The following is a 17,067-nucleotide window of genomic DNA, read 5'->3' as shown; positions in this document are numbered from 1 at the left end:
TGTCAGGCCCAAGTGCAACATGTTGAAACGCGCACAGCTCGTCTGCGCCTCACTGTTGTGGTTTTGGCGCACATCCTGTTGACTTAAAGCTAAAACGAGAAGTAGAGAAGTGAGCTGTCTGAGGGAGATTATTGTTTTACTGGGGACAAATTAGGTTTCATCTGTTTGTAACCAGATTCCGGTCTTATTTTAACAAGCCAGCACGTGGTTTCCAGGCTTTTTATTCTGGTTTTAAGATTCTGCTTTTGTTTTTTTGTTTTATTCTCCCACTCAGCCATAAAAACACAGAAACTTCTGCTTTATGAAACTTTTTGCTGTGGTCTCATTTGATTTAGCTGAATTTCTCCACCAGTGCAGATAAAAGTGCTGCGCTGGTGTCACATCTGATCACATGCAGCATTGTGCCTGTATGGAGCTCTGCAAGTGCCAGGATGCAAAAAGAAAGGAGAGGTCAATGACCTCAATGAGAGTTTAGAGCAAAATTCCCCAAAATGGCGTACTGTTGTCTGAACTGGAGCCCAAATGAAGTCTTATCTGGACCCAATCTCGTTGTTGCATTTTAAATATTTTCTAACCGTCCACCTTCTGGCAAATTTACAATGATATATTTTAATGTTCACTGCGTTTCTAGAAGCTAGAGTCCTTGTTGTATTACTGCAGTAGCAGGAGTCTGCAGGCATTTTGTCTTTTTGCAGACAGAAGTCAGATGGCAGAGAAGACGGAAGTTTATTCAAAATGCACAGACGCCTTTACTCAGAATTTACTGTCTAATATATTCAGAGAGACTGGCTGACATTGAAGCAGGCAATGTACAGACTTCACCCTGTTAAATAACATATTTGAGCACTTGTGGCTGGCTAAATACTAAATATTGTTAATCTAAAAGCTTCAACTGACATTCCGGATTTTGAATTAATTTAATAATGAACAGCAGGTTAGATTATTACAGCCGAATATTTGTATTTGTTGAAACTGTTAAATGTAAAAAAGATGAAAACAGGGAAAACAAATGATGCAGGGTTTCTTATTTTCAAAAACAAGACTACATATAAATTTTCAACTACATTAGGATTAGGAGAAAGGCTTAAATGTCTTACTTATTTACTTACTTCCTTATTGTGGTTAAAGGGACACCATCTTATCTTAGGTTATTACAAATTAAAATTGGGATCAGGGGAAATTATATGGAATTAAAGCTTAGTGGTCTTGAGAGTGACATTTGTGAGATACCAAATAAGAAGGAAGCTCTCAACATTAAAACCTATACAGAAACATGTTTTTCTGTTATTTAAATGTCATTCAAGCTATATGCAGAATTTGTACAATGTATCCTATCTTATGATAATAACAGGTTTTGTTAGTTTTAAGGTTCAAGCTTAAACAATAAAACTTTTTTTTATATTATAGATAAACTTGAACGGAGCTCAGCTCATTCTGGCTGATGGTGTTTTGCAATTGCAGTTGCACAATGATTGCTGCACTTTGAAGCAATTTTGTAGTATTTATATTTTACATTTAATGTAAAATGGCTCCAAAAGAATACCACAGTTTGTGTAAGTTTATTCTTCTTCTCTGTAGATCTTGGCTGTACATTTTGACACTCATTTGTTCTGAGCATTGCTCAGGCCAATAAGTGGTGGCTAACAAACCCTTTTTTATCCCGTCAAGGAGACGCTACCAGCGGCACTTGATGGTGATCAATATCCAGAATTTGGCAGGACATGGTCTTGTTAATGCTAAACAGATTCTAGTAACAACAGCACCACTTATTAAGAGAAGGACAAATGCATGTATATAACAGGGTATATAATACTGACCCCATGTGGATGAGAGAAAATACACAATAAATTAGAACTACGGCACCAGATATTTATTTTTCAACATGAATATAATTGTTTTGTATTTTGTATATTTATAGGAACTTTACTTCCATGATGGGAGTTCCCAAACTTCAGACTCTGATTACCGTCCGTCCGTCCGTCTTCTTCCTCTTATCCGGGGTCGGGTTGCGGGGGCAGCAGCTTCAGTAGGGAGGCCCAGACGTCCCTCTCTCCAGCCACTTGGGCCAGCTCCTCAGGAGGAATCCCAAGGCGTTCCCAGCCGGGAGACATAGTCCCTCCAGCGTGTCCTGGGTCTTCCCCTGGGCCTCCTCCCGGTGGGACATGCCCGGAACACCTCTCCAGGGAGGCGTCCAGGAGGCATCCTGACCAGATGCCCGAGCCACCTCAACTGGCTCCTCTCGACGTGGAGGAGCAGCGGCTCTACTCTGAGTCCTCCCCGGATGACTGAGCTCCTCACCCTATCTCTAAGGGAGAGCCCAGACACACTACGGAGAAAACTCATTTCAGCCGCTTGTATCCGGGATCTCGTTCTTTCGGTCACGACCCAAAGCTCGTGACCATAGATGAGGGTAGGAACGTAGATCGACCGGTAAATCGACTCTGATTACAAAAGTAATGATATTGTTGATATGATTTTTCAACAGTAATTCACTTTATAAAACTGGACCAAAAAGGTATGTTCTAAGTGTATTCTAAAGCTTTGCGTTAAGCTAAGGAGTCTCGAATTGCCACATAAAATGTTTTTGAAGCCTATTTTTAATGATTTTTAGATGAAGATCACTGCAAAAGACACATGATGTGTGTATTAATGACACCCATGTGGAGTCGTCAGATTACAGAGAGCAGAGAAAAAGAAGGTAGAGGATTTTAATCACTTAGGGTCAACAGTCCAGAGCAACGGCGAGTGTGGAAAAGAGATGAAGAAATGTGTTCAAGCAGGTTGGAATGGAAAAGAAAGGAGTAAATTGAAAAGAGAAAGGTGTGTTGGGTGATAAGAGTCTCAACGAGAATGAAAGGAAAGGTATAGAAGACCAGCGATGATGTCTGGTTTAGAGACAGAGACACCGAGGTAGAGACATGAGGCAGCAGAGAGGAAAATGTTGAGGTTCTCTGTGGGAGTGACAACGATGGAGAGGATCAGGATCAGAACATCAGAGGGACGGATCATGATAGATGTTCTGTAGATAAAGCCAGAGAGTCCAGACTGAGATGGTTTGGACAAGATGAGGGATGGTGAGGACATCGACAGCAGGATGCTGAGGCTGGAACAGCCAGGCAGAAGGCCTAGACCTAGAAAAAGACCAGAGATTTACGTATGGAGTTAAAGAGGACATGAAGATAGTTGGTGTGAGAGAAGAAGATGCAGAAGATGTTAGACGGAGACAGGTGGCTCGCTGTGGAGACCCTGGAAAGGGTAAAGCTGAATGGAGAAGAAGAAGGTATCAACGCATAGACCTGTTTAATTGTTTGCCCCGTGACCTAATCAGTAAAGTGTTTGTTTTCTTCCTCTCAGCGGTCATTATCCACTCCACTGTGAGGCGTCAGGGACAGCATCATCTTTTATTTTTCTGTGGATGCAGTGTGGTGAGGTGTGTGAGTAAAAGTGTGAGTAAAACTGTCTTTTCAGCCTTAGTGAAACCATACAATGAACTTGCTCGTTATAATAACAAATCTGCTCCCTGAACTGAATCAAAATATGCAGCCTATATAAAGGCTAATTCCAGGCATGTCATTAGACCTGGTCCTGTTTTCTGAACAGCCTGTTTTCTTTCTCACCAAAACACATATTTAGAAGTAGATGTCTGCTAAAGAGATGCAGTGAGCCCCGAAATGACATTAGATTTAACAGTCAGATTTGTTGTATTTTACTCCACATCAGCTGCATAACCCAGGCCACCGTTAGCATTAAAACCTGAATGCTGAGTCAGAATGGGCTATTTGTAAGTTACAGCTAATCACTTATTCTCCCAGGGAGATGTGAGGTGGAAGTTTAATGTAATTAGCATCACCAGGGTCATCATGAGAAACTTTCACCTGACCTACAGCTCTGGCTATGAGAGAAAAGAGTTGGAACCCTCTCTGTGAGCTTCCAGCATGGATTTAAACTATGATGTTGAAAATATGTGGTCCTTTTTAGTCAAAATCAAAGCATTTATTCCAAAAGTAGCTCAACACATTAATAGATTCTTTAGATCACCAACATTTTTTTCATTCCTGTAGCCGGTCCAATAGACAGAAAAATGTGCTGCTCGATAAACTGGGAAAATATAACACATCTACTGGTGGAATTAAGGCATAGTAGTGAGTGTAAAAGTAAGTCGCCCTCTTCTCCTCCGTATTTTCTGATTCTAAACATACAGCTCTGGGTTGTTTAAAGGTGCAATATTAAAAAGTATGTAAATCACAGCAGTTAATCACAAATAAACCATTAATTAGCTAAGTGTCTTTTTCCTGAATAATAGATGTAATATATAATATTATATAAACTAAACTAAGGATTCAGTTTTACTCAATGTGCATACCATTTTATGTATACAGTTCTTAATAACTAAAATATTAATACTGATACCAGGACAAAGGATGAGGGTCAAACAAAGGCTCAGGATAAAACTCTGTTATATTTTAAACTAAGGATGCACGATATATCGGCATTAGCATCGGTATCGGCCAATGTTAGTCGTTTTTTAACATATCGGTATCGGTCCGATATGTAAAACTGGGCTGATATTAACAACCAATGTTTATTTCCAGCTAGTTGCCCTTTATACCTGTGTTTAAAGAGGGGGGTGTGAGGGGGTTGGTCATGCAGTCATGTTAATGTGACAGTGCTGCATCGCAGCCAGGATTGTGTTTTTTTTTTTTTAAATGAAGCAGAGATAAAAAATAAAAAAAAAGTGGTGTGTAAGTCTAGACTATAATGCACATTAGAAAAATTGAGTTAGAATAGTTTTCATTCAGTACAAACTTTTACAAGATTTAACCATCACAGAAAGGTAAATGTGTGTGCACACATATCAGTAAATATCAGTTATCGGACGTAAACGGCAATATTAATATCGGAAATCGATATCGGCCCAAATTTTCACATCAGTGCATCCCTATTTTAAACCCTACAAGTTAACACATTTTTCTCCACAGAAAGTGTTCAATAGTAAAGACCGCACTAATGGCGCATATGTTCAGTGGGGAACGGCAGACTGTGGTGAAATGTTTGATTTATTATGTTTTGTGGGACAAATGAAAAATGGGTCCTTGATAGGTGGAATGAAGGGCTGGAAAGATGACAATAAAACAGAACAGGTCCATTTAGGAAGAAGAAACAGATTTAGAGAATCAGTTTTAATCAAATGCTTGGAAAGCATAATTAAAACACATAAATGTGTCTTAGGATCTTATTATTTGACTAAGATTTAAGAAAATCAACTTTATAGCAGTTTCAGTTTTTAAAATTACAACAAAAGGGCGTCAGAAGTGAATTACTGCCAGAACTGAAGTTTATGTATTTTATTTTGCATTATGTAGAATTGTGTCACTAAGACAGACCCTTATTTTGAAAACCCTACTAGCATACCTGTGATACGTGCACACCTTTGATTGACTTACTAATTATGTGAGCACATTGTATATACATTGTTAATCAATTCAACCTATATAAAGTGACAGCTGAAGATAATAATAGGGGTTTTCTGTAAGTGAGTCAGTAAGCACCTGGATCCAAGCACCTATTTCTATCCCTATTTCTGGCCCTCTCCGGACTCCATACATCTGCCCGCCTTGCACCTCCTGCTGTCAGCCGCTAGGGGACCTGCTCTGAGATGCCTCGGTCGGTTCCGGGTGGTGGGCTGCGTGAGAGAGCGCGCAGTCGGGCTGCAGTCGTCGCCGCTGTGCGTCGCCAAAGATGTTGCAACAGCAGCCTCTGACGGGCAACGGGCCGTCCAACGGCCGGGGACTCGGCGTGAGCGGCCACCCCGGGATGCATGCGCTCAACTCGGTTCACCAGCCCTCCCAGCACCGGTCGGACGGAGGCGAGCCGGGCCTCGAGGGAACGGAGAATGGACACGAGAGCCGCAGAGATATTGGCGACATACTGCAGCAGATTATGACCATCACCGACCAAAGTTTGGACGAGGCACAAGCAAAGTTAGTGGCAGCCTTTTTTATTTTTATTTTATTGTAAACTTACCGACGCTGTGGCTCCTGTTTGGTGTCGCTTCGGGAAAGTTTCCCGAACTTCAGTCTATTGTTTAGATTGATTAGCCACCAGCTAACTTATTAGCCATGTCATAAAACTGAGCTGCTTTCGTTATAACATGCTCACGTTTACGCTATATCAGAGTAAAATTAGACTTTTTGTGTTTTATGTTAGTTAAACCATATTTCCTTCCAGCAGTGATTGTTGATCGCAGCCATTGTTAGCCTGCCAGAGACTGAAGTTGGCTTCCGTTTGGTGGCTTCTTCTGAGGGTCTTTTTAGCTATCTTTGAACAGTTCTGCTGCAAAATCTAATATATATTTATACTCAACATAAGGCAAGCAGGTACAGAAACACTGTAAAACACGATTATGAGACGTATGAACCTTTTGTTGTTTTATGGAAAGCATAAAAACATCCAATTTTTCTCATGCAGATCACTTTAGCTGGGGTCCTACCTGAAAACTGCCTAAGAGAGACGATTCAAATTTTAACTAAAAAAACAAAACTAAAAAAATTCTGTTTATTCTGGTCGTGAAAACATAGAATTTGCTGTTTCCACAATATAAATGTAGGTTCAGACGTCAGTGATGAGTTTAATTAATACCTGAAGATGAAACCAAGAGCTGCGTTTTTCCATAATGAGTGCAGGTTCTTTAAAATATTTTTGTGCAGTTTGTGAAATTTGCTAACTTTGTAAAACTGCAAAAGGGATGTTTCTTTTATCGATTTTTGTAATTTAGTCCGTTAACAAGATTGCTTCAAGTCCACCTTAAAATGCTTTCTACTTTAAACTAGACTAACCAAAACAAAGTCAGTTTAAATAGTTTAAAAAAAAACGAATTTGCTGTTTATTTATTTATATATATATATATATATATATATATATATATATATATATATATATATATATATATATATATATATATATAATTATTTATTTATTTATTTTTCCCTCTTAGCTAATTTTCAATGATCCTTTACTTTGTTTTCAATTTTCTGTCAGTGTAGACTTGTCCAGGTTTAGGTACTGTAGTTCTGTAGTTTTCAAACTGGCCCATATCTACGGTGGTCCACATGCCAGTAAAACCGTTTTTACAAACAGAATCGGTTATTTTATGATGCTTGACTGAGCCGATCAAAGGTATTAAAATTAATTTAAAATAATCTGAATTTGCCCTCAGCTGTTGTGTCCAGCCGTAAACTAACTTCAGCGTTTAGCCTGTGCTAATCGAGGCTAACTAGCTACAGCTAGTACGAGCGGCTAACAGGTTTAGCGTAAAGACAATGCATTTCTTTACAAGAATGGGTTGATTTTATGACAATAACATTAAAACATACGGTAACACATTGGCTGTAATATTCAGTCATTTTACATGTATACATTCCATATTTGTCTCCGCCATCCGGAAGCTAACGGTTGCTAACTTGCTAACCGTAGCTCGGACGCTTGTTTTTGTTTTGTTTGTTTTTTTCGCTCAGCTGTCCGCGTTTTTATCGCGTTCTGTGCTTCCCGACAAGTCAACATGTTTCCTTCGTGTCCCGCAGGAAACACGCACTGAACTGTCACCGAATGAAGCCCGCATTGTTCAGCGTTCTGTGCGAGATCAAGGAAAAAACGGGTAAGCTATTTCCACACACACACAAGGTGTCTGTCACCAAGAACATCTCCTGGCTCTGTAGAGCCTTCATCAGTCCTTGTTGACATGGTGTCATCACAGGCCAATAAAATGATCCGTACACAATGCATGTGGCCATTCCTGTAAAAAGCTGCTGTGTAAAATGTTGTTTGAGTAAAAGTCACCTGAAAATACCAGCTGAACATATATACTTGTAGTTGAAATGTGGAAAACAAAACAAAGGAGAAACTTTCCCCACGTCTGTCTGTACTGTAAGTCTGTACTTCCTAAGCTAAGAACGGACTTGATGAGAACGCAAGTCCGTATGGCCTGTGTCACTACCTGATAGGACCCCTGAGCTGTCTACCAGACGAATAGAAAGCTGTGGACCTGGAGGAGGGATATTATACACTTGGGAAGAATATTTAATGCGCCTTATGGTCTGAGAACTACGGTACTTTCTTTTCTAACATGGCAGTGTCCCCTCCATTCACCTGGAGCTCTCACATCTTGGTCACTTGGGTCTGTGTCAGAGGTAGAAAGAAAGTCTATCCTGCTGGTCAAACGTCTTGTTGGATCACAGCGTTTGAATGCATGGTGTCTGGCTTATGGCAGCAAATATTGCATCCATCCAGTCCTTTGGGATTCGGATGCTGCAAACTCTGATCTTACGATGATGTCTGTTGTGCGTTAAACCGGATCCCGTCTTATCTTCCCGTTGTTGCGTTCTCCCTGAGCTGATCGTTGGGGATATGAGAGCGGCTTCACATGCGACCTGAAACAGGATGGAAACGATCTGATCTCACCAGGCTCTCTCCAACTATGGTTGCTAAAACTTATGTATAAAGCACTTTTAATGAGGCAGCAGGTTTACTCAAAGTGCTGTAAAAATAAGTTAAAACCAAGACATAAGGTGTTAAAACGCTCAAAATGGAAACGGAGGCAATAAAAAGGGCGTGTCTGCTCACATCAGGCCAAACTATCAAAATAAGATGTTTTTATCAAAAGAGACTTAAAATTAGGACATTTTGGAGCAAACACCACAAATTGTCACCGTTAATTTAAAATGATCCTGATAATGTGGTGATAACCACAGAGGTAAGGACCAGCGAGACCATTTAATGCCTTGTTACATAAAGAGTCATGAATAAAATGTTAAATTTTACCTTTAAAAACTAAATTGAACTCACTAGGTGGACTGTCTACTAGGGTTGTCACGATACTTAAACTTTTAAACTCCATATCAATACCTAGAAAATATTCAATACCATTTTCAATACTACAGGGATTTAAAAAAAAGACATAATTAAAGGTATAGAAAATATTTTGTTAACATGAAAAACTCTTTTTCAATCTCAACATGGAGCCTGCTGTCTCAGCAGAATCACAGATGCTGGTTAAATAAATGCCAAATAAATCAAATATAGTAACATGAGCCTCGGTACAGATTCAGCCTGTAGATTCATCCTCTTACTACTTCAAGGGTTCGCAAAAGGAACATTGCATCGGTTTATTCACTTTACTGAAGCAGAAATGTTTGTTTTATTTTTGACACCATTTGTTTCTTAATTTTAGTTTCAATTTGCAAGTTCAGGTCAAACTTGTTACACATTGATCCGTTCGATTTTATAATTTTTAACTGAGAAATGGATTAATTGGGCGTTCTCTGTGAAGCAAGTCAATTATTGTACAGATTGCGTAAAATTTCAATCTTACGCTTACCTGCTGTTGCAAGAATAAAGATTTGTTAGACTAATAAAGGTTACTTGAATGTCTCTAACGTTAAATAAAAAGTTTATTTTTAGTGTTTGTTCATCTTTAATCCTGAGTTGAAACGGTGATTTGTCTGGGACCGACAGGCCTGTCCATGAGGAACACCCAGGAGGAGGAGCCTCAGGATCCTCAGCTGGTGCGTTTGGACAACATGCTGCTGGCGGAGGGCGTCGCCGGGCCGGAGAAAGGGGGCGGGGCCGCCGCCGCCGTGTCTGCCGCCACCAGCTCCGGAGGGATGTCGCCCGACAGCTCGCTCGAGCACTCCGACTACAAAAGCAAGTTGAGCCAGATTCGCAGTATCTACCACACTGAGCTGGAGAAGTATGAGCAGGTACCGTGTCGCTGACGTTGTCTGTACACGCTTGCCTGTTCTGAAGCTGCCCTCCAGGAGAGTAAACCCTTTGGCATGTTAGGCCACGCGTTCCCAGAACATTCCTGCTTTAGGACGGGGGTGGGCCCTTAGTTTGTCTCCTCTTTGATTAGAACATTTAGAACTCATTTAAAGTAATTCCTTCATCCTTTCTAAAGCAAATCTTTCCACAGCTGTTGCATATTTTGTTTTAATCTGTTGCAAATGTCACGTTATCTGCAAACTAACCAGCCGCTTTGCTGAATTTACCCACGGGGGACCCGGCTTTGGTAGACTGCGTAAAGTTAGCGGCGGTGTGACTGGTTGCTATGAAGTCTGGGCTCCGCTTGTTGTGTTGAAAAGCTTTGCAGGGTTTTCCTTTCCTCAAAATCAAGATGGCTGCCTGGTGGGAAGCACGGGTGCCGGTTTAATCCCTCCCCTGGTGTCTCCTCTGCTCTGACTGTACGCAGGCGTGCACCGAGTTCACCACGCACGTCATGAACCTGCTGAGGGAGCAGTCGCGCACGCGGCCCGTGACCCCGCGGGAGATCGAGCGCATGGTGGCCATCATCCACCGCAAGTTCAGCTCCATCCAGACGCAGCTCAAGCAGAGCACGTGTGAAGCTGTCATGATCCTGAGGTCCCGCTTCCTGGACGCCAGGTGTGGCCGTTTTCCTTCTGTCTACCATCCTCATTTCTTTCTTTCCCCTTCAAGCAGCCAGATTTTCCTGTGATCTTTTAAAGTGCTCTGGATCAGTTTAAATAACGGCCTAATAGAGCGGTGCTAACCTCACTACACACTCGCTAACTTGGCTCTGACCACGCCCCGTTGTGGTTTACAGCAGCAGGTTTAGTTCAGCCGTCATTCTGCCTCGGCTCTAAAATGAATTATCTCAGTTAGGGCTGGATGATATAGGGGAAAAAAGCATATTGATAAAATAGAAATTATATTGATCGATAATTATCAACAAATTCAAAACCTATATTTTAAGTGCAGCCCTGGACATTTTATGATGTTTCATAGCGTCTTATCTTTAGATAAAGACACAAACACAGCATTCAAATTCAACCCTTTATTCATTTTTTTAAGTTTTTAAAAATGAAAAAAGAACGTATGCTCTCTGATCTTTTCGAAGGGGGCGGAGTTTGGTTCCTGGGTCTGCGTTGTGATTGGTTGGGAGGATGTAATATTAATCTACATTACAGAATGCAAAAGGAAGTAAAACTGTTATTCTATTGAACTTTTTACTGACCCTTTTTTTCTATCATTGATATACATCTATTGATCGATAAATGTTATTTACTCAACATAAAACGTTGAGTAAAGTTCCCGTCTGGGAGAAAACCTCCATAAGCTAACGCGCTAGCTGTTATTAGCTTGATGCCCCTCCTTCCAGCTGTTTGGATTGCTAAAACAGAAACTGCAGCTGCTCTAACTGCTGGAGGAATGAGGAAAACAACTTTTGCTGTCTTTTTATTTTAAAAAAGCCATAAAAAAAAAAAAAAACAATTAAACTGAGCATCTGATGGAGCGCTCCGTTGTTCTCATCAGATCATCGGCATCGTGGGGAACGACGTCCCAACGCTGAAGAAAGGTCCCACCTCACTGTTCCATCAGGTTCCCGTTCCTCTTGTTTCTCGTTTTCTTTCATACACACACGCTGATCTGAGCCGGTGTGGAAGAATCAAAACGGAGCAAAAGAGCAGCGCGTATTTTTACATGACAAACCTGGAGGAATCCCAAATGTTAGCGTTTGCGTGTCTGACCCAGACGGACCGGAATAATCGCCTCCAGGTTCGACTTGCTGCAGGAACAAAAGTGCAGCTAACACTCAGAGACGGCTCAAATCCTTCTTTGACAAGTTAATCTTTTGGTTTTTGCGTCTTTATTTCCTCTTTCTTCCCTCAGCGCTCACCCTGGCTTTCTTTCCTCAGGCGTAAGAGGCGCAACTTCAGCAAACAGGCCACAGAGGTCCTCAACGAGTATTTCTACTCCCACCTGTCCAACCCGTATCCCAGCGAAGAAGCCAAAGAGGAACTTGCCAAGCAGTGTGGAATCACCGTCTCTCAGGTGTGTTAGCGGAGGAGAAGCAATGAGCTGGCAGGGAAAGAACACCTGAATAATGTCGTTCTGTCAGTAACGTTCCAGCAGCAGGTTGGGTCTACTTCTCTGAGCTTAAACATAGATAATAGATCTGGTGTGCTGCCACGTCTTCTCCCACCTTCTCTTTTTTAAATCCCTCAAATAAAAACAAGCTTCCTTGATGAGTTTGCTTGATAGCATTTTTAGTTCCTATTGGTGAATAAATTAAAACACAAATTAAAGGTAAAACTCTCAGATATCTCTATGCATTGACCTCTTTCTGTTTCCAAACATAATATGAGGAAAATATGTTGACATTGGTTTAAGAACAAGGATTTTTGTTTGTCAGAAATTACACTGCAAAAACAGAACTAAAAATAAGTCAGATTTTCTTGACTTAGTGTATTTGTCCTTGATTTGAGCAGGTAAATAAGATGATCTGCCAATGGAATGAGTATTTTGACCCCTAAAATAAGATAATTAGATATATTACACTTAAAGTAAGATGATGGAGATGAGTTGTTCCTATTTTAAGTGCAAAAATCTTATTCCATTGGCAAGTCATCTTATTTGCATGCTCAAATCAAGGACAAATACACTCATTTTAAGAAAATTTAACTTATTTTTAGTTTCGTTTTTGCAGTGTAGACATTACGTCGCTGTAATGAGCTGTTGCCAACATCCTGTTAGTATGTGAAGGTAAAAAAAAAAGGAATGGAATTAGTTTTATTTGTTCATTAGTTGATAATAGGGATGCTGCTGATAGAAGCCGTCAGTTCCTGCCTTCCAGTTCATGTCATTTTTTTATGCTGTACAACAGACATCAGTGTTTCCTCTGGTAAATCTTTGTATTTTAACTCATGTGCGTATAAACCAATAGAGCTGTCTGACGCGTATCTGAGACTAAGCTGACACCAGAGGTCTCGTTGTTGTAATAAATTATGAATTGTTATTTTTCAAACCTTTTTAACCAGGTCTCCAACTGGTTTGGCAACAAACGAATCCGCTACAAGAAAAACATCGGCAAGTTCCAAGAGGAGGCCAACCTGTACGCCATGAAGACGGCTTTAGGAGCCAGACAGGGAGACGACTCTCCACACACTCCCAACTCCACAGGTACAGCTGCAGCCTGGGGGTCACGTTCTCTACGTTTCTACCTGAACGTCCTTAGAGTTGTTCGTCTTTTCATTTAGAGATTACTGCAAAGTAAAGAGAAACTTAATGCTGTGGCTGAAACGTTTTATCGTCTTTCTGTGTGTTTCTGTCAGGGTCGGGGTCCTTCTCGCTGTCCGGCTCAGCTGACATGTTCCTCGGGGTCCCATCTGTGAACGGCGAGCAGTCTGCCTACCAAATGCAGGTGCTTCACAACACGCCTCTACTACTAAATCATTTAAAGAGCAAAATGTCCTGAAAGGTTACAGGCGTCTCTCTGAAGGCGAAGCTGTTGTTGCTCAGACTGCTGTTCATCAGCAGGGGGCGATAAAGATGCGTTCCTGCACAGGGCTGTACGTTTGGCAGCTGCTGCTTGGTACATTTTTTACATTTATATTTAAGAAAGATTTGTTGAGCCAGACGTGGGGTTATGACCAAACCAAGCATGACTGCAGGGTCAGGGAGGATAAATGGAAGAAAAAAGTAAAGTGGTGAATGGGGCGATCACACTCGTTAGTCGTGTTTGTTGGGATTTCTGTTTTTACTCTTTGAAAATCTTTGGAGACATTTATCCTAAGAAATGTGCTGGAATATGACCGCTTTAAACTTGGGCGGCATGTGTGATTAGGTTTGTTATTTGCACCCGTTAATCTAGTTTACATCGTTTCACATGACATGAAAAAAGTTTTCCTTCGACAAAAACTTTGTTGCTGCTAAGCCAGAGTGAAAACTGACGTGAGAAACGAAATGGTGACTTTCTCTTGCCACCAACTCTGTGATTTAAAATCTTATGTTTGCATTTCCCTCGACTTCAGGTAGTTTAACAGCAAAGAGTCAAAACAGTTCAATCAAAATTCAGATTATTAAGACGTTTGCTCACTTTTTGCTCTAGTTGTGGATGAATGGCACTTTGTTTCTGAATATTGTCAGATCTTTTCATTTCACCACGCCTTGTCAATAAAATTAATGACAAATGCTCTACCTTAAGACAATTCCACATTAAAACCACCAGATGTCGCTCTGGTCACTTCATGGTTCAACAAACCACTCAGTGTCTCTTGGAGCCCCACCATCATTTCTCTAAATGTGACTGCAGCCGGGGTTATGCCTTTACATTGGCGAGTGACGCCCGGCTGCTCCTTTACAACAGTTTTAAATCCAACAGGAAATGAAGGAAAAGGAGATCCAGGTTCTTAGGTTGGTTAATAAGAGATTGTGATTCTTTAAAAGTTCTGATAAATTAAAGATTTTAAGTTTTAGAATATCCACTTTATCTATTTGTCTTCAAAAGTTTCATGTCCTGCTTAATCAAATGTAAATGCTAGATGTACAAGAGTTACTGAAGCATTTTTTTATGTGAATCCCAAGAATAAGGTAATATTGGGGAAGATTAATTAGGGCTGGACGATAATTCAATAACAATATATATCGCTCGATGGACGTATATCAATGGTAGAAAAAAGGGTCAATAAAAAGTTCAATAGAAGAACAGTTTTCCTTCCTTTTGCATTCTAGCCTATCGTGTAGGTAAATATTAGTCATTACATCCTCCCAGCCAATCACAACGCAGACCAAGGAACCAAGTCACCCCCCCTTCAAAGATTTTAGAGAACACATTTTCTTTTTTAAACTTCAAGTTTTGGTAAAAAGTTGGTTGAATAAAGGGTTGACTTTGAATTCAGTGTTTGTGTCTGTATCTAAAAATAAGTCACTAAGCAGCAGCATAAAAAAAGCCAGGGCTGCACTTTAAATGTATGTTTTGAATTTATTGCTAATTATCGATTTTGATCAATATGTTCTTTTTCTACGTCGCCCAGCCCTAAGATTACTATATATAATCTCAGAGGATTTGAATTGATGAAGTTTTGCTCTCTAACGCCATCCCTATCCCCCCCCCCCCCCCCCCAGGCCAATGGAAACTGGCAGGGTCGGAGCTCGCCCCCCTCCGGCACCTCGCCCCGCACCGACCACTCGGATAACTCTGACTGATGGCCCCGCCCTGCCCCGCCGGCACACAACGACAGAACGATTGACGACGGAAAAGACAGACAGAATGATATCATCCTCCCCACTCGGCTGCAGTTTTTCTATGACGTTTGTTTGGTTTGGTTATTTTAAATGTAATTGTTTTGTGTCTGGAGAGCCGCCCAGCGTAGGCAGAGTGAGTGTTGTGAGCATGCAGGTTTGGTTTTTATCATCGGGGCGCGTAGGGTTCGTTCTCCACGCCGACTTGTTACTTAAAATGTATTTGTGACTGGGAAGACGTGAGAGGTGGGATTTTATTATGTTTTTAGCACACTATATCATGTTTAATAATATTATTGTTGCTTTTATTATTAGTTTACCACGTGTTTTTTGATTTTAACAGCTCAGAAAGGGAGTGCATGTAGTGAATGAGAGGGCAGTAGAGAAAAATCCAAAGATTTGTGTGTTTGTTTCTCTGTTTCGTGTTGTTTTAAACGTCCTTTTCTCTTTTTTACTGGCCTGTCCCTGGAAATGAATGAGGCGTGCCTGAGTCCATATTATTGGTTTGAATGAGTGTCGACTGTGCTGTCTTTTTTCTGTACAGTGAAACACCTGTATTCTCTCTACCTCTTTTACAATAAAGACTCTCTGTATTCACAAGCAGCTGCTCACCGACCCTTCCTGTGGTCCGAGGCTTTAAAGCACCAAGTAGTCAGACTTCATGGCATCTCTTTGAATTAAAGGTTTAAAGTCTGTTATGAAAACCAAACACATTTTTGCTTTTGACTTTTTTTCCCTCTTTGAGAATAAAATGTCTCTCTGTAGAATGATGGACCGCTATTTCCAAACTGATCAGCAGCAGAAAATAATAATAATCTAAATTCATATCTTTATGATCCAGAGCAAGAAACTGTCAAATGTTTGGCTGTTGGAGGCATTGAGAGTGATCATGACTGATTACATTTTATTTAAATGGCGCCAATTCACAACACATCATCTCAAGGCATTTTATGAAGTCAAATTTAATCAAATCATCCAGACAGATTGGTCAGAAAGTGGACAGTCGTCTGCATTGTTGATGGCTTTGCAGCAATCCCTCATACTGAGCATGCATGAAGCGACAGTGGAGAGGAAAACTCCCCTTTAACAGGGAGGAGAACCTCCAGCAGAACCAGAACCAGGCTCAGTGTGAACGCTCATCTGCCTCCACCCACTGGGGCTTAGAGAAGACAGAGCAGAGACACAGAAAGCACAGAAGCTCACATTGACCCAGGAATAAAAGAAATAAATGTGTAATGAATGGCCATAATATACAAGTTTCACTTTTTGAAGGGAATTACTGGAAAAGAATCAACTTCAGGCGATTATAAATGCAGCAACATCAGAATCATGCATGAATTTAAGCATTATATTCGGTGGAAGATGTAAGTTTTTACAGTTCATGCCCAGCAAGTATGGCCTGAATATATTCTGGGTTGTTGATGCACGTATTCCCCTGTGCTATAGATGTAATATCTTATGTGGAAGACAACCAGGGGAGGAAAATGGAAGCAAACGTAGTCCAGCAGCTTTGCAGTATTCTCCAGTGTGCATCTTGCAGGAGGCGCTGCCCTTACCACTGTTACCATCTTACTGTTGGGAGGACTCTGCAGCAGACGTCCCTCCTCTGATGAAGGTTTCCAAATCCAGGGAGGTTCACGGCACATGATTTGGATTTCATTGCACTGTGATCAGGAAAAGGGAAAAGGTTTTTTTTTTCCTGAGCACAATGCATCACAAATAAATGGTTGATGACGATAGCAGAAAAAAAATAAAAATCGCATGTTACAATAAGACCAGGGGAGGTGTAGACACCATCTAAATCTGCAGTGGTGGGCCATGCTGGGTTGTAACATCCTTAACATCGTCGTCCTCCTCCCAACTCAACCTCCTGGGGTCCAGAGTGGCACCATCATACAAAGTGGACCTTCTAGAACCTGGAGAACATTTCCAGGATTAAAGGACTAATGTCTCAGCAGGATCTGGAAAAACTAATCCATGTTTATCTAGTAGAACTGATCACTGCAACGGTGTTTTCACAGGTCTGTCTAAAAA

The 17,067-nt window shown here is 40.9% G+C and overlaps 1 protein-coding gene across 1 annotated transcript; it reads left to right on the top strand.

Moving 5' to 3' along the window:
- The first annotated feature begins 5,652 nt into the window (after positions 1-5,652).
- pbx2 (pre-B-cell leukemia homeobox 2) lies at positions 5,653-15,633 on the top strand. The gene is made up of 8 exons (XM_012876698.3): positions 5,653-5,981; positions 7,581-7,654; positions 9,511-9,755; positions 10,244-10,434; positions 11,709-11,844; positions 12,831-12,972; positions 13,125-13,213; positions 14,917-15,633. Exons 1-8 carry the CDS (start codon positions 5,740-5,742, stop codon positions 14,995-14,997), a joined length of 1,200 nt encoding a protein of 399 aa, XP_012732152.1. The 5' UTR covers positions 5,653-5,739; the 3' UTR covers positions 14,998-15,633.
- The last annotated feature ends 1,434 nt before the right edge of the window (positions 15,634-17,067 follow it).

Source organism: Fundulus heteroclitus, chromosome 3, assembly GCF_011125445.2.
Source record: "Fundulus heteroclitus isolate FHET01 chromosome 3, MU-UCD_Fhet_4.1, whole genome shotgun sequence".
NCBI classification, from domain to species: domain Eukaryota; kingdom Metazoa; phylum Chordata; class Actinopteri; order Cyprinodontiformes; family Fundulidae; genus Fundulus; species Fundulus heteroclitus.
Note: the sequence above shows the minus strand (reverse complement) of the source record. Positions and strands in the feature narration are given on the sequence as shown.